General features: G+C 51.5%; 1 protein-coding gene across 1 annotated transcript in view; it reads right to left on the bottom strand.

The window, feature by feature from the left end:
* Positions 1–17,732, bottom strand: part of LOC112105876 (axonemal dynein light chain domain-containing protein 1) — a 65,387-nt gene extending 47,655 nt beyond the window's left edge. The window contains exons 1-3 of the mRNA XM_026655667.1: positions 17,670–17,732; positions 15,828–15,988; positions 14,916–15,097 (exon numbers count right to left, since the gene is read on the bottom strand). Coding sequence (XP_026511452.1) covers positions 14,916–15,097; positions 15,828–15,957 — 312 coding nt within the window. The 5' untranslated portion in view covers positions 15,958–15,988; positions 17,670–17,732. The remainder of the gene's footprint in view (positions 1–14,915; positions 15,098–15,827; positions 15,989–17,669) is intronic.
* Positions 17,733–18,123: the final 391 nt, after the last annotated feature.

The following is an 18,123-nucleotide window of genomic DNA, read 5'->3' as shown; positions in this document are numbered from 1 at the left end:
CTTTTCACCCTGTTCATTGCTGCCACATATCACTTGGCATCCATTTGCTCTCTCTCTTTCCCATCTTCTTCCTTCTTCCCTCTCTCTGCCAGTGTTCTACAGGACCCTTTGTTCTCAATCCCTTTCTACCATCCCTCCATACTCTCTCAGTCATTCTCCAGAGTTTGCTATCAACTCTATACTGATGACTTTCACATCTCCCTATCCATCTCAGTGTTTCTCCAATATCTCTCCCTGAACATCCAGCTGCCATCTCAACATGTCTCAAACTGGACCTCTGTGACACTCAGTACCACAAAGTAGCATGCTGGAACCCCCATATTCACCATTATCATGTGATTATGATATGTTTTGTACAATGCATGCCTTCTGAGGTATCATTTTAAAAGTCTTGATCTGTTGAACCATAATATCCTGTTGAATTGTATGTACTATAATTGAATGTGAAGTTATGAAGTATTGCTATATCTGTTACTGAGATATGTTGTGAGGTTGGGAAACATCCACAGCTGACCTTTCAGTAGTGTGACAAAGTCAGGCCGGCCAGCTGCAAAAGGGTGTTCCTACTGGGTTCCGGGGAAGTGGATGCCCACCCACAGCTAAAGGACCCTCCCCCAGCCTATGGGGAGAATCCAGAGAGTCCAGAAACTCAAGTAATTACAGGGGACAATGAAAAAAATAACAAGGATGGGTGTGACGGTCAAAGGGTCAAAAATAGGGAACCTGAAGGGGACAGCAAGCAGAGAACCCTGGACAGCACCCACTATTCCTCAAAGGTGTCAAGGGAGCCAGGCGGACGTGGCCCAGAGGAACTCTGCCCAGATGCGTGAATGGAAGGAGGATCGGAATTAGGCCCCACAGTTGCAGAGAACCCCCTCAGCCAACATTCTCTCCCTGGTGTTATAGACAGCCACCTTGGCCATCGCTAGGAGGAAGTTGACGAGGAGGTCCCGTGACTTTTTGGGGACATGGATGAGGTGTGCATATATAAAAAGGTGGGGGGAGAACCATGTCAAATACACACCCGTGCTCACGGCTCCATGAAGGCAGTACTGGGTTTACCATGGCGCCGGGCCCACACTCAGAAGGGGCCCCATTATCCGGACTTGCTGCTCCAGCCTCCAGCCCGATCCCCCGGCCAGCTGAGCCGGCCAGGAAAGCTGCCCCCGCCCCTGCTCCGCCCCGCCTCTTTCCGCCCCGCCTCTTCCCACCCCTGTTTCGCCCCAGCCCCGCCCGCACTCCACCTCTTCCCCTGAGCTACATCCCGCCGGTGAGCGCTGGGGGGCAGTTCCCCCCTGCCCCCCCAGTCCCAAGGCTGGGAGCCAGGGGAGCAGAGCGGAGCGGGCTGGGGCCAGGTCACTCCACTTCCTGCTGCCCCATGAGTGCAGGGTCCGGCCTGCCCTGCAATCACCTGGCCTGGGGCCAGCCGACCCCCCCTATGGGGGGGGGGCTGCGTAGGGCACCACAATGTCTACGGACGGCCCTGCTGGGCCCCTCCAGGCATGTGGGTCCTGAAGGAGTCTGGCTGGGGCGGGCCAGGCTCCCACTCTGTTCTGGCTGGTTGTGCCGCTTCTGAGGGCCAGAGGGATCCCTGACTGGCACCAGCAGTGCTGCAGGCTCAGCCCATGCATGGACATAGTCATAAGAACATAAGAAAATAAGAAAGGCCGTACCGAGTCAGACCAAAGGTCCATCTAGCCCAGTATCCTGTCTACCGACAGTGTCCAATACCAGGTGCCCCAGAGGGAGTGAACCTACCAGGCAATGATCAAGTGATCTCTCTCCTTCCATCCATCTCCACCCTCTGACAGACAGAGGCTAGGGACACCATTCCTTACCCGTCCTGGCTAATAGCCATTAATGGACTTAACCACCATGAATTTATCCAGTTCTCTTTTAAACTCTGTTATAGTCCTAGCCTTCACAACCTCCTCAGGTAAGGAGTTTCACAAGTTGACTGTGCGCTGCGTGAAGAACTTCCTTTTATTTGTTTTAAACGTGCTGCCTATTAATTTCATTTGATGACCCCTAGTTCTTGTATTATGGGAATAAGTAAATAACTTTTCCTTATCCACTTTCTCCACATCACTCATGATTTTATATACCTCTATCATATCCCCCCTTAGTCTCCTCTTTTCCAAGCTGAAGAGTCCTAGCCTCTTTAATCTCTCCTCATATGGGACCCATTCCAAACCCTTAATCATTTTAGTTGCCCTTTTCTGAACCTTTTCTAGTGCCAGTATATCTTTTTTGAGATGAGGAGACCACATCTGTACGCAGTATTCGAGATGAGGGCGTACCATCGATTTATATAAGGGCAATAATATATTCTCAGTCTTATTCTCTATCCCCTTTTTAATGATTCCTAACATCCTGTTTGCTTTTTTGACCACCTCTGCACACTGCGTGGACATTTTCAGAGAACTACCCACGTGACTCCAAGATCTTTTTCCTGACTTGTTGTAGCTAAATTAGCCCCCATCATATTGTATGTATAGTTGGGGTTATTTTTTCCAGTGTGCATTACTTTACATTTATCCACATTAAATTTCATTTGCCATTTTGTTGCCCAATCACTTAGTTTTGTGAGATCTTTTTGAAGTTCTTCACAGTCTGCTTTGGTCTTAACTATCTTGAGCAGTTTAGTATCATCTGCAAACTTTGCCACCTCACTGTTTACCCCTTTCTCCAGATCATTTATGAATAAGTTGAATAGGATTGGTCCTAGGACTGACCCTTGGGGAACACCACTAGTTACCCCTCTCCATTCTGAGAATTTACCATTAATTCCTACCCTTTGTTCCCTTTTAACCAGTTCTCAATCCATGAAAGGACCTTCCCTTTTATCCCATGGCAACTTAATTTACATAAGAGCCTTTGGTGAGGGACCTTGTCAAAGGCTTTCTGGAAATCTAAGTACACTATGTTCATTGGATCCCCCTTGTCCACATGTTTGTTGACCCCTTCAAAGAATTCTAATAGATTAGTAAGACACGATTTCCCTTTACAGAAACCATGTTGACTATTGCTCAACAGTTTATGTTTTTCTATGTGTTGGACAATTTTATTTTTAACTATTGTTTCGACTAATTTGCCTGGTACAGACGTTAGACTTTCCGGTCTGTAATTGCCAGGATCACCTCTAGAGCCCTTTTTAAATATTAGCGTTACATTAGCTAACTTCCAGTCATTGGGTACAGAAGCTGATTTAAAGGACAGGTTACAAACCTTAGTTAACAGTTCCGCAACTTCACATTTGAGTTCTTTCAGAACTCTTGGGTGAATGCCATCTGGTCCCGGTGACTTGTTAATGTTAAGTTTATCAATTAATTCCAAAACCTCCTCTCGTGACACTTCAATCCGTGACAGTTCCTCAGATTTGTCACCTACAAAAGCCAGCTCAGGTTTGGGAATCTCCCTAACATCCTCAGCCGTGAAGACTGAAGCAAAGAATCCATTTAGTTTCTCCGCAATGACTTTATCGTCTTTAAGCGCTCCTTTTGTATCTCGATCATCAAGGGGCCCCATTGGTTGTTTAGCAGGCTTCCTGCTTCTGATGTACTTAAAAAACATTTTGTTATTACCTTTGGAGTTTTTGGCTAGCCATTCTTCAAACTCCTCTTTGGCTTTTCTTATTACATTCTTGCACTTAATTTGGCAGTGTTCATGCTCCTTTCTATTTGCCTCACTAGGATTTGACTTCCACTTTTTAAAGGAAGTCTTTTTTTCTCTCACTGCTTCTTTTACATAATTGTTAAGTCACGGTGGCTCTTTTTTAGTTCTTTTACTGTGTTTCTTAATTTGGGGTATATATTGAAGTTGGGCCTCTATTATGGTGTCTTTAAAAAGCGCCCAGGCAGCTTGCAGGGATTTCACTTTAGTCACTGTACCTTTTAACTTCTGTTTAACTAACCCCCTCATTTTTGCATAGTTTCCCCTTTTGAAATTAAATGCCACAGTGTTGGGCTGTTGAGATGTTCTTCCCACCACAGGGATGTTGAATGCTATTGTATTATGGTCACTATTTCCAAGCGGTCCTGCTATAGTTACCTCTTGGACCAGCTCCTGCGCTCCACTCAGGACTAAATCGAGAGTTGCCTCTCCCCTTGTGGGTTCCCGTACCAGTCATTTAAAGTATTGAGAAATTTTATCTCTGCATTTCGTCCTGAAGTGAAATGTTCCCAGTCAATATGGGGATAATTGAAATCCCCCACTATTATTGAGTTCTTAATTTTGATAGCCTCTTTAATTTCCCTTAACATTTCCTCATCACTATCACCGTCCTGGTCAGGTGGTCGATAATAGATCCCTAATGTTATATTCTTATTAGAGCATGAAATTTCTATCCATAGAGATTCTATGGAACATGCGGATTTGCTTAAGATTTTTACTTCATTTGATTGTACATTTTCTTTCACATATAGTGCCACTCCCGCCCCTGCACGACCTGTTCTGTCCTTCCGATATATTTTGTACCCCGGAATGATTGTGTCCCATTGATTGCTCTCAGTCCACCAGGTTTCTGTGATGCCTATTATATCAATATCCTCCTTTATCACACGGCACTCTAGTTCACCCATCTTATTATTTAGACTTCTACCATTTGTGTACAAGCACTTTAAAAACGTGTCACTGTTTATTTGTCTGCCCTTTTCTGATGTGTCAGATTTTTTTTTATGTGAATGTTTATCACCTGATCTGGCCCCTACTTTATCCTCTTCCATCCTCTGCTCCTGACTGTAACCTGCAGATTCTCTATCATTAGACTCTCTTCTAAGAGAAGTCTCTGTCCGATCCACATGCTCCTCTGCAGCAGTCGGCTTTCCCCCATCTCCTAGTTTAAAAACTGCTCTACAACCTTTTTAATGTTTAGTGCCAGCAGTCTGGTTCCACTTTGGTTTAGGTGGAGCCCATCCTTCCTGTATAGGCTCCCCCCATTCCAGAAGTTTCCCCAGTTCCTAATGAATGTAATCCCCTCCTCTCTACACCATCGTCTCATCCACGCATTGAGACTCTGAAGCTCTGCCTGCCTACCTGGCCCTGCGCGTGGAACTGGGAGCATTTCTGAGAATGCCACCATAGAGGTCCTGGATTTCAGTCTCTTCCCTAGCAGCCTAAATTTGGCCTCCAGGACATCTCTCCTACCCTTCCCTATGTCATTGGTACCTATATGTACCACGACCACCGGCTCCTCCCCAACACTACACATAAGTCTGTCTAGATGCCTCGAGAGATCCACAACCTTCGCACCAGGCAGGCAAGTCACCATACGGTTCTCCCGGTCATCACAAACCCAGCTATCTATGTTTCTAATGATCAAATCTCCCAATACTAATACCTGCCTTTTCCTAGCAACTGGAGTTTCCTCCCCCGGAGAGGTAACCTCAGTGCGAGAGGCAACCCCAGCACCGTCTGGAAGGAGGGTCCCAACTATGGGAAGGTTTCCCTCTGCTCCCGTTGACTGCTCTGCTTCCCTGGGCCTTTCATCCTCCTCAACAGCGCAGGTGCTGTCTGACCGGAGGTGGGACAATTCTACAGTGTCCTGGAAAGCCTCATCAACATACCTCTCTGCCTCCCTTAGCTCCTCCAGATCCGCCACCCTTGCCTCCAAAGTCCGTACGTGGTCTCTGAGGGCCAGGAGCTCCTTGCACCGAATGCACACATACGCCACCCGCCCACAGGGCAGGTAATCATACATGCTACACTCAGTGCAATAAACTGGATAGCCCTCACTCTGCAGCTGGGCTTCTGCCTGCATTGTCTCCTAGTTAATGAAGGGGTTGTTTAAAGCAAGAAGTTTTTAATGTAGTTTGGTTTATAGGTTTTAAGGGGAATAAAGGGTATAAGATAGAACCGGCAAGGGACCCGCGCTCCCTTCCTGCTCCCCTTCTACACTCCCTTGCGAAACTCCCTGTTAGCAGCCCCTGTTCGCAAAAAGTCACTTCCAGCAGGCCGGTGAGTGTGGCTGGGAGGCAGGAAGGGCGTGGGGGAGTGGGTCTCTGGATGGTCTGGGGGCGGGGGGGCACTGGGCAGTGCGGGTTCTGCATGGGGTACTCCTGGGGGAATGAAAACAGATCCCCTGCAGATTTCTTTGCTTCCCTTTCAAAAGTGACCGAGAAGCAAAGGGAGGGGGGTGGCAGCTGAGAACACCCATGGGCTTAGTTTGGGGGGCACTGCCCCCAAACAGAGGCAAGGCATGGGGGTACATGGAGTCACATGCCACTGCCTCCCCCCCTTTCTGCAAGCGCAGAGCTGCCCAGCTGAAAAAAGAGGGTGCTGCTCAGAAGATGCCACTTTCTGGGTCCTAGTGCTGGTTGAGCTCCCCTGCTGTGTGCTGGGAGCCATCCTGTTTTCTGTACAACAGTGAGTGCCCATGGTGGGGAAAGGCAGGCTGGGGCTAAGGGGAAAGAGGCAAGGAGGAAGGAAGGGGGTGGGGTGGGGAGGAGATGGACCAGTGGGGAAGGGGCATGGGATGGGGAAGAGAAGGGGATGGGGGAAGCAGGGGCAGGGGGAAAGCTGGAGCCCAGCATGTGGCATCCCCTTGGCAGAAGTTGGGGCTTCCCTGTTAAGCAGGCCCATCGAACCCTCACCCTCACAAGCCCCATCTCCCCTGCATTTGTACCACCCCACTGAGCCCCTCCAACACCCTCCCCACTGAGCCCCAACCACCTACACCTGGATCCCCTGCAGAGTCCCATTGCCTCTGCACCTGGAATCCCCCAATGAGCTTCTGTGCATCCAGATTTTCCATTGAGCCGCCCGCACCCAGACTGCCCTACAGAGAACTCTCTTACCCCCACTTGGATCCCTCCACACTAAGTCCCTCTGCACTTGGATCCTGCTACCGGGTTGGGGCTGCTCACCCACACCTGGTGCACCTGGCACAGGGGGGAAGGGCCCCAGGGTGTTTCTGGGGCAGGCCTGGCCCTTGCACTGTGTCAGGGTCAGATGCAACCTCACTGCCAAGTCCCTGTCCCGCGGTGGGGTGCAGGGAGGCTGCAGGGTAATCTCCCACCTCCACGCAACCAGTGGCCTGTGCCCCACTGCCATGTTGGAGCCTCCACATTTATTTATTGACAAATAAAATGTGCAGAATTTTAAAATATTGTGCGCAGAATTTTTAATTTTTTGGTGCAGAATCCCCCCAGGAATATGGGGTGCTGTGCAGCTGTGATGGTGGGACTGTGAGGAAGGTGGTGGGCAGTGGGGAGGTCTATGGGCGGGGGGTGCTGGGCGAGCAGTGTGGTGTGCAGGGTGCTGTGCAGTTGTGGTGGGAGGCCAGCTGGGGAGGTCTTTGGGAGGGGTGGGGGCTGGGCATAGAGATCTGTGGTGGAGGTCTCTGGGTGAGGGAGTGCCGGGCAAAAGGGTGGGGTACTGGGCAGGGAGTGTGGTGTGGTGCGGGCCCAACCTCAAGGGGAAGGGGCATGCTGGCAGCACAGGGCTGGGCAGGCCAGTATGCGTCTGGCAGCTGCAGGTTTGTAAACAGTGCCCTCCTGCTGGGCTGCGCGGAGCGGGGCTGCTCCCGCCACACTGTGCCTCATTGCCCCCAGCCCGCCCTTCACTCTGGAGACTGACCATCCCGCCCCCCTGCACCTTGCCCCATGGGGGCCCACAAATATGTTTGGTGCTGGGCCCACAAAAAGATAATTCAGCCCTGCATGAAGGAGCCATCAGCTGATATTCCCGGATGGCTGCGGGAATAGGATGGAATATAGGCTGACCCACCGGGATTCCTCACCCTCGACAGATGACATTAAGTCCCGCCATTTGGTATCGGGACACGAGGGTGAGGAAATGGAGAGTATAGAGCATGAGCGTGTGCAGATGTGCCCTTGGCGCGGTTCAAAAGCGAACCGGATGCAGGTCATGCAGCCGGCTCGAGGTTTAAGGGTGGGGCGGCCAAGTAGGCTCACAGAACAGGGGCCCGATAAAAAGATCCAGAGGGCCCGGGATGGGCGGGGAGCATCCTCCCTGAGGACCTGCTTAAGGTAAGCTTGAGAGACGGGCGACAATCCTGCCCTCACCTCCTGAAGTAAGTGCCAGGGGATACGAAGGGTGGAGAGCCCCACACGCTGAGTGAGCATCAGGGGATCCACCCAGTCTCCTCGGTCGTAGTCCAGGAGGTCTCCGATCCTGGTTACTCCTGCCAGGATCAACCTCTAGCGCACCAAGGGGGACTCCGCCACCTGCACACTGAGTTGGGGATTGTGTAGCTGGCGCTCCGCGAGGAGATCTACCCCCTCAGCGGCCGCCACGGACCTGGTTGCCGAGACCAGCTTCCAGGTCCGGAGGAGGTCCTGGTAGAAGAACGACAGCCCAGAGAGATGTTGCAGAAGATATCACGAATGGAGATAAAAGAGCTGCCAGTCATATCGGAGCCCTCGGAAGTAGCGCAGGAAGGCGTGCGCCAGAGTGCTCCGCTCCGGACTACGTGCACCATAAAGAAGTCTCTGCAGGGCCTGAAGGCAGAAGACATGGACCTGAGCGCAAAGGTAGATCAGGCCTTTCCTCCCTCCTCCAGGGGAAGACACAAGACCCCTGCAGAGACCCAGTGCAGTCCTGGCCAAAAGAACTCCAGAACTATCTTCTGGAGGTGGGCCAGGAAACCCGGGGCCAGGATCAGGGTATTGAGCCGGTGCTGGAGCATGGATAGGACAAGCTGGTTAAGCACCACTGCTCTCCCTCGCAGGGAGAGGCACTGGAGCAGTCCTGTCCATCTCCGCAGCCGCTCACCCACCCTGCCCTCCAAATCCTGCCATTTCTCCAGCAGAGAAGGATGTGTGGCGGAAAGATAAATGCTGAGATAGAGCAGTGGACCCGTGCTCCAACGAATGGTTTGAAACGCGGGTGGGAGGGAGCTCATCTGCCACCCGTCCCTGACCATCAGGCCAGAGCTCTTGACCCAGTTGACCCAGGCGAAGGAGGACGCTGAGTAGATCACCTGGCGTGCCTCCACCCGCACCAGGGCGCCTGGGTCCTGGACCACGAGGAGCACGTCATCAGTGTACGCCAACGGGACCGGCCACAACTGCGGCTCTTGGAGCACCAACTCTGTCAACCTCCGGTGGAGGAGACAGAGGAAGGGCTCAATCACCAGAGAATACAGCTGGGCCAACAGCAGACACCCCTGATGTAACCCTCGCCCAAAGCTGACCAGTTCGGTCAGGGTCCAGTTGAGCCTGACCAAACACTCCACAGAGGCGTACAGCACCTGGAGAAAACCCACAAATTGGGATCCGCAGCCAAACGCTCACAGAGTGCCCAGGAGATACACGGGGTCCATCCTGTCGAATGCTTTCTCCTGGTCCAGGGACAGGAGGGCGAATGACAGACCATTCCTACACCTGAGCTCCAAGAGGTCTGGGACCAAATACAGGTTTTCAAAGATGGAGCAGGCCGGGATGATGTAGGTCTGGTCGGGATGGACCACGCCCCCCAGCATGGACTCCAGCCGCAGCGAGATGGCTTTCACTAAGACTTTGAAGTCTGTGCTGAGGAGCAAGACGGGATGCCAATTCCGAAGTTCGCAGGGGTCCCCCTTCTTTGGTAGCAAGGCGAGCACGGCTCGCCTGCACGACGGGGGAGGACCCCGCTCTCCAAGGACTCGGCCCAGACGGTGATGAGGTCCGGGACAAGGACATCCCAGAACACATGGTAGAACTCCACGGTCAGCCCACCCATGCCTGGAGATTTATTAGTGTAATTGAACTGCCGTCCAGATCAAGGCCTGCTGGCTGGGGGTTGTCCTCCCCCAGGGTGACCGGGGTCAGACCCAGGGCCTCGATCTCCTCGAAGATGGAGCAGAAGTCCCCACCTGCTACCCTTGGATCCTCCCCGCCAGCAACCGAGGCAACACTCGCCTCGGTACTGACAGGGGGCGCAGATTACAAGGGGGCGGGGAGGGCTCCATCCGAGGCCACCACAAGGAGGGCCTCCAGAAGGGGGGCGGTACTGCTTCTCGATGCTGCCATGACTTCCCCAGCTGGCTTTAGGTGTTGGACACTATCAGGGAGTGTGACGGAAGGCTTGGCATCAGAGGCCACCCTCCTGGTCTTACGGGGAGCCTCCTCCTCCTCCGCATCAAGGGGAAAGTGCTGAACTCGTGCCTTTCGCTTGCCCCGCTTTCCCTGGACGAGACCCTAGCCCTCTAAGGTGTTGGTGGAGGGCTGGCCAACAGGGGCAGGGCCAAGGGGCAATGGTATAGAGGGTCAGGGAGGCAATGGGGGGGGGCACGGGGAAGAGAAAGCTTCCCCTGGGGCAAGCCCTCTCCCATGCCCAGTAGTAGCCCTGCTGCCCTCTCCTCCACAGGCCCTGCTGAACCGCACACGACTGAAGCGGGGCCCGCCCACTCATCTGGGCACACCCGGGGGGGCTACCCCGAGGGCCAAGTGGAGGCAATGGCAGGCTGGGGAGGAGGAGGGGCGACCATGGGGGCCAGACAACCAGTGATGACAGGGCCGGTGCCCTCCCGGCACTCAGGGGTCCCAGGCATCCCTCAGGACATGCCCCATCGCCCGGCAGAGGTAACACTGGGCCCGCCCCGAAGAGCAGTACACTTGGTAACGGGCCCCTTGGTGGGGCACCAAAAAGGACCCCTCAAGCGCTTCCCAATCATGCACCGCTGCCAGCAGTTGAATCTGCACCTGCCGGCGGAACGAGAGGACGTGACGGAGGGTGGGGTCATTACAGCCTAGCGGGAGAGGGCTAATCGCCGACAGGGGCTTTCCCAGGGTGGAAAGGAAAGGCAAAAGGGCAGCATTGGGAAGGAAGAGTGGGATGGACGTGAAAACCATCCATATGCTCAGGCCCTCCAAGGGCTCGAGGCGGACGTACATGCCCCCCAATGCCAGGCCCCTCTCCACTGCCTCCTGGGTAGTGGCCTTCGATGCCAGGAAGAAGACTACCTTCCCGTACATCTTAGAGGCTGCCACCATGGCCTTGGGCCCACCACCCTCACCAACGCCCACATGTAGGTCTCTACGTGGGGCGAGGCGGGCACCAGGAGGCAGCGGACGCTGTGCTTTCTGGTTAGGGTGGGAAAGGGGCCCCGGCCGCCAGGGATGGAAACAGAGGCAGTGGCCGGGTTAGATGACGAGGTAGCAAGTGGAGCGGCCGCGGCCACCTGGACGTACGCTCTGGGGGTCAAGAGCGGGATGCTCCCAGAGCTGGTGGAGAGGATGGCAAGGGAAGGGGCAGGTTGGCCGCAGCCGATGGTGGGGCCGCGGCAGAGGGGACAGCCCCTACCACAGTGGGGTTGGCCTTCTGGGCACGGCTTTTACCCTTTTTTTCCCTGGCCCTTTCTACCAGCTGGGGGGGGCTCCCCCAGAATTGGAGGAGACAGAAGGCCTGGCAGCAATGGGGTCCGTACCTGTGCCCGCCGCTGCCGGTGCCCCAGCAGGGGCGATGACAGGCGGTCTGGCAGTGGCGGTCGAGAGGGTTGCCGCAGGGACAGATGCGGGGGCGGGCGGAGAAGGGGCAGCAGGGTCAATCCAGGGGGCCCCACCCATTGTTCCCTCCACCATACTCGGTGGGGATGGGGATGAGCACTGAAGTGGGGAGGGGAGAGGCCAAACCACACCTCCCCACTAGGCTGCAGGCAGGGGAGAAGGGTACCAAAAAAGTGGGGGTATGGGGGCACCAATCAAGGCAGGAGAGGGGGAGCACAATCACTGCCATGAGATGGGAATACTGGCTCCTTTGGCTGCACTGGAAAGGGGAAGGACTACAATATCAGAGGGTGGTGCATTGTACAATGGGACTCAACATAAAGGGGGAAGGGGCATAAGCATGTGGGGAGGGGACAAGGGTGCACAGAATGAAGGGGCTGGACAAGGGGGGCAGCGGAAGGCAAGGGGAAAAGGGAATGGGCTACAGGCAGACTGGGGGCAGAGCCAGAAAACCACAGGGATTAACTGCAGGGGCTAGGGCTGGGCTTACAAACCAACAGACTCCTAGGGACTGGGGTGGGGCAGGCAAACAACCAGAAAAACTGCTGAGGGGGCAAATGCAGGCAGAAAGGGAAAAGGGCAAACTGCTGCAGAGAGGCTGCTGGGCAAAGCAGAGGGTGGGAAGGTCCACCAGCCAAAGCAGCAGAGGAAGGGAGGGCCAGTCCAAGGGCAGGGATCAGGCAGCTAGGCAAGCAGGACAGACCCCACAGGTGGCAAAAGAAACAGAGATGGGGAAGCAGGCCAGCAGGGTCCCACAAGGAGTGGCAGCAGCAACCAGGGTGACCACTAGCTTGCGAGGCAGCAAGGGGGGGCTGGCCTAGACCAAGACTGAGGGTACTGTGGGCCCAGCAGCAGTAGCTCCACACCCACAGGACAGTGGTGCCCTATTGAAATTCCAGGGAAGTGGGTGGGTGTAAGCTCTAGAATGTTAAAGATCCTCTTCCCTATCAGCTGAGAAGGGGTTACCACAGGTCAATTAGGATCAGCTGAGAAGGGGTTACCACGGGTCAATTAGGAACACCTGAATCCAATTAAGGGCTTCCTGAGACCTTTTAAAGCCCCTCCCATGTCCCATTTCCTCTTTCCCATAGGGGAAAGTAAGGCAGCAGGGAAATAAGCATCTCTAGAAGGAGAGGTTGTGCTTCTTCCCATAGGGGAAACAGACAAGCCTGAGCACCTAGTAGGGGAAGGACTAACTCCCCAGGGTAAACCACAGGATGATACCCCACACCAATGAGGAGGCAGGAGAAGGTATCTCCCTTGTATTGATGTCTGGTGAAATAGTACCTTCTGTTTGTTGTAGATCTAAGGGGTGATCCTACCAAGAAAATATAGCCGAAGGAGGAAGACTAAGACTGCCCCAGTGCAGCAGACGGGTTGATTTACCACAGGCCCGTCTTGCTAAAGGGAGAAGTGCTGAGGCTGGTGAGACAAAGAAGGTACCTTACCACAGTAGGGATAGAGGAGCAACTATAATTGGCCAGACAGGTGTTGATGGCCCATCAAGAATAATCCACTATCCCAGAAACTCCACACAGAGGACACCTAGGCAATAAGGGCAGCCTAACCCACATCACAGCAATTATCTTTCTAGTAGTTGGAAGAAAGTATAAAAGAGGGGCAGTGACCTCATCACTTGGCCTCTTTTCTCTCCCATCTCAACACCTGGAACATAATCCGAAAGACACAGATTTTGAATTGGGGAGATTGGTCCCAGGCTGGGAATGGAATCCAGCCTGTGTATTGAGAACTGAGCTGCCTGTAACATTTATTAGGGTGAGAGACTGCTTAATTCAAATTTTGCTTAGTCTGTAGAATTTAGACTGTGAATTTTTTATTTCTATGTAACCAAATTTGATCTCTATGCCTGCTACTTATAATCCCTTAAAATCTATCTTTCTGTAGTTAATAAATCTGTTTTATATTTTATCTAAAACTGTGTGGTTTTGGTTGAAGTACTTGAGAAATTTCAGCTCAGATTAAAAGGGCTGTTGCACGTCCACTATCCTTTTGTCAGACTGGCGAATTAATTAATGAGCTTGCATTATCCAAGGGAGTCTTGAGCAATGTAACAGTATATTTCTGGAATGCAAGGCTGGAATCTGGGGTGATTGGCTGGTGCCTCTCTCTGTATGATTCATGAATAGCTCAGGGAACAGTCATGCAATTTCGCTGGGTGTGGGGCTCCATAGGCTGAAGGCTGAGTGATCACAGCACCTGGAGAAGTTTTGCTGTTTGTCACTGACAAAGTATTGGGAGAGACAGTGCAGGCTCAAGAGTTAAGGGAGCACAGTGATCCCACAGTTTCAGGTTATACCCCAGGGATCCTGTCACAACTTCCCAAGTCTCTCCTCCCCTTTTTATGTCACTGTTAACATCTCACACATCCTCCTTATTCTCAAAGCTTGCAATACTATGGTCCTCTTCTAGTTCTCTCCCACATCTTCCCTCACATAACTAAAACTTACCTTTCTGTCAGCTATAGAACCTCCAGAATTTGCCCCTTCTTCAGGAGCCCCCTTGCCAAGATTTCAGTCCACGCACTAGTTTCCTCCTGCCTTAAAAACTATAATATCCTACTCTCTCACCTCCCAGTCTCGCCATTTATAGTTCATTCAGAAGGTTTGGCCAACAGAGTATTGTAGTGTACCCTTTCATGTCTTTAGTCTGTGAGGCAGGAATGATGGTTTTGTCTGGCACAGTAACCAACTGTGAAGCTTTATGCATGTTATGGTGCTATACAAATTATAAATAATAAAATCATAATAGTAATAAAGTTTCCAAGAAGTAGAAAAGATCAAAATAGCAGTATAATCACTTTCCATATAGCTCTGTCACCAGAAAAAGCCAGGACTAATATAGACAAAATAGTTATCTAATATTTTAGTGGCATGAAAGTGTGCTAGGCACTTTATGGTAACTAAATGACACATTCAATTTCAAATAGCTTAAAATCCATATAAAGTTGGTGTAATTAGAACATAGGTGTAATATATGGAGGGGAGGGATAGTTCAGTGGTTTGAGCATTGGCCTGCTAAACCCAGGGTTGTGAGTTCAATCCTTGAGGGGGCACTTAGGGATCTGGGGCAAAATCAGTACTTACTCCTGCTAGTAAAGGCAGGGGGCTGGACTCAATGACCTTTCAGATCCAGTTCTATGAGATAGGTATATCTCCATATATTTATTTTATTTTTTATTTTATAAGTTTAACAAGTTTATGGATCCATTGAAACAAGTCATTTCTAGCCAAGAGAAACACAGAAGACACGCTGTTCTAATAAAACCAAGCACTACACTAAATTCACTTAAACTTTTAGCTGCTGGAATAAAAACATGCTGCACTAAAGAATTCCTTTAACTTTTTGATAGCACAGCTGGATACTGTGCTAGTATAGATCTAAATGGGACCATTCTGGGCAGGTTTTATCCTGAAGAGGAAAAGGCACTACCTAGGATAATGTACGTACCTTGAAGTCTTTTGCACTTTTGTTTTTCTTGGGGGGTCTTAAGTATTCAGGGCTATAGGCACTACTGGCTGCAGAAGTCAGAGCTAGGAGGATCTCTTTTGGGATGAAATCGCACTGTAGGGAAGTGGGAAGAGGCCCTGAACAGTCCAGCATACTTGATTTGTTTCTTAGCTGAGGGAGCTCTGGAAAACAGCAGGAAAAAAAACCCCAGTAGATGCTGATACACTTTGCTGGGGAGGGAAACATTGTTTTCAAAACAATATGGTGAGCTGGCCCCATTCTCATGTATTTTTGAATAGATCTTTATTAAAGGATCACCTTATCCCATCATTATGAATTAGCCACCACAGAAGTAGCTCTCCAACATGAGCCCATTGTAAACCTCTGCAGGCAGTGCTACTGCTACTTGTTTGGTATGTAGCAGCAATAGGTTTTCTGTGAGAATTTCAGAATCAGCACAAAAGGCGTCAAACTGCTGCTATCTGCAGAGTTATTTTACATATGGTAGTACAGTACGCACACATTTAAGCACACACACACAGATGAGTATCCTAAATTCACCATTCCTTTGGTGGTGCTGAGGTGTTGGATTATATTAGGGCCCTGCAAATCAGTGGATATTTGCTTTATACCTGTGGATCATTTTTGCGGATTGGATGCTGATACATTTTCATCTATGGTTTGAATAATTAGAACACGGAGTGGATACAAAATTTGTAAGAGCCATGTGACCCACCTCAATACAGTGAATATATAAAAACAAGAAGGTACTCCCAAACTGCATTCTCCTGTTTATCAACCTCTTACTATGGATTGCTAGGAGGTCAATTTTCTGCAAAAGTCATGGTCGCTATTAAACAACGCCCTACATGCCGTTAATACAGTATCATCCGGTCCCCAGCTGAGATTTACCTGCACTTCTACTGCTGACAGGTACCAGAGATAAATTACCTTTCATTTTTCTGCCCTCTGGTTTGGATGCAGATGGTGGCCCAGGAACAGGCATTTGATTGAGAGACATGGTGAGTGCTTTACTATTCATTTATTCAAGGAATTTTCAATGATGAAATAACCTGCAAGCGAAATTAAATCAAAATTGTTGCTGGGTTTCATCATTTTTATAGAAATAAAACTTTGGTGTATGGTACAAGGAGTGCCAGAGTCAGGAACCAGACATGGTGCTTTGCATCCAAAAGTGTGTGTGTGTGTATTTAAAAAGCTTGGTTTTAATATTTAACATGAAGCAGGCACTAACCATTTCACATACACTTGTGAATACACTGAATTGAGCTCTAGTATCTACTTTGGTTTGGCACTGGAAATAAATGATGAAAAAGTGAATTGCAATCTACCGTAGAACCTTGATTTGTAAAATTATTAGAACCAGTGACAAACTGCTCCTACATCATCACCAGTGCTACTCTGAAATACATCATCACCAGTGCTTTATCCTCCCATTCATATATGTGCTTTTCCATTTGTTTCCAATTTGTGTTGAGAGTAAAATAGTTGCCTTTATTACCTGCATGACACCACAATGCTTGTGTTGGACACATCTGAATTGTATTGCAATTACCTCCATATTTATTGCCAAAAAAAAAATCTGGTCTCTCCCATTTCACCCATTGTATTCTGAATTTTATGTCTTGATATCTAATTGGATGCATTTACATTTTTTTCACAGCTTACTAAGCACTCCTTTGGAAAGCCCATTTTTACTAGCTGCAAATATACATCGTTTTTGCAAAGTCAAACCACCTCTCATGTTAGCCTTCCTTTGATCTGGTTACCAATAGCAACACAAATAATTAGATCAGTAAGTGGAATGTTAATTTCCCCTATGCCTTAGCCTTATCACGGGATGATTAACAGCCTCCCCTGGCAAGTGACTGTTTGGAAAGAAGATGTGCCTTTCCTAAGTGATATGCTGGCGTGGCGTGGATCAAGGTACCCTTGATCTTTCTGCCTGACTCGTCAGCAGACCCCTTCCCTGCCCCCCGCAGAGTATCCTCCATGCCCACGGGCCGTCCGCACACTGTGGAAGGTTCCTCCCGCTCCAATGTCCCGTAGGCACACCTGGGTCCAGGCCCCCCAGCCCGAGGGGTTCAGGTGGTTTCTCCTCCAGTGCAGCGGGCAGGTACAGGAGAGCACCGTGATCGGCCCCGGGGCAGACCCGTGCACTGCGCTGTCAGCCAGCGCGGGAAAGGCTGCACCACGCCCCGGACAGCATCACCCCGGCCCCCAGGGGCAGGGCCGGGCACGGGCCAACAAGCTTCTTCATACCCCCGCAGCTCGGCCCGCGGCGGGCGGCAGCGAGCTGGCCCCGCTTAAAGGAACAGGCTGAGGGGGCGGGGCAGGAGGAGGGGCGCAATCCCCCGCCCCGCCAACACCTCCTGTCCCCCGCCAGGGGTACGAGCCGCTCCCCGTGCAGTGACACGCCCTTCCCGCGACCGAGCAGGCGGGGCCTCCCCACAGGAGCCCCGCCGAGGTGATGCAGGCAGCGGACAGGACTCCGTTTACCAGCTCTCAGTGACACCGGCACTCCCCGTTTAGTTTGTTGCTATGGAAACGCAGGGCTTCTCCGCCATAGCTGTCCGAGTAGCGCCTAGTAAGGTAGAACTCCCTCTCCGCGGAATCTCCTTCCCGCGCCTGTTCCTCCTGACCGACGCCCAGCTTTCGCATTACGACCTGGACAGCCGGGAAGGGGCAGGGGGCGGGACTCGGAGGATTTTGATCAGGCAGTGGCTTAGTCACCTCAGCAAATCCACTTTCCTTCAGGGCCTTAGTGCCCGCCCTAAAGAGTGCAGCGCGGCGCGCGCCCCTCTCTCGCGTGTTAAAAACTGAGCTGCGCCTGCGCGGCTGGAACCTTGGGAGGGCTAGGTATCCCTCCCCCCGAGTCATGTGTATTCTTTCCCCTGTTGAAAATAAAGACGGACCCGTTCGAAGCCTCCGATGGCTCGAGCCCAAATGCAGGCCCAGGCATGAGACACATTACAGAGGGGGCTGGCGCTCCTGGGTGGGGAACACACAGTACTGAAGGGAGAGTTGCCAACTTTCTTAGGGTTACCATATTTCAACACTGAAAAAAGAGGACACTCCACGGGGGCCCTGGCCCTGCCCCAACTCTGCCCCTCCCTCCTGCTCTGATCTCGGTTGGGGGTTGCTAAGTGCTTCCCTGCTCCCCACTCGCCCTGCAGCCTCTGTGACC

Source organism: Terrapene carolina, unplaced genomic scaffold (assembly GCF_002925995.2).
Source record: "Terrapene carolina triunguis isolate 2854851 unplaced genomic scaffold, T_m_triunguis-2.0 Scaffold210, whole genome shotgun sequence".
In the NCBI taxonomy this organism is placed as follows: domain Eukaryota; kingdom Metazoa; phylum Chordata; order Testudines; family Emydidae; genus Terrapene; species Terrapene triunguis.
The sequence above is the reverse complement of the archived record's forward strand: the minus strand, read 5'-3'. Positions and strand labels throughout refer to the sequence as shown.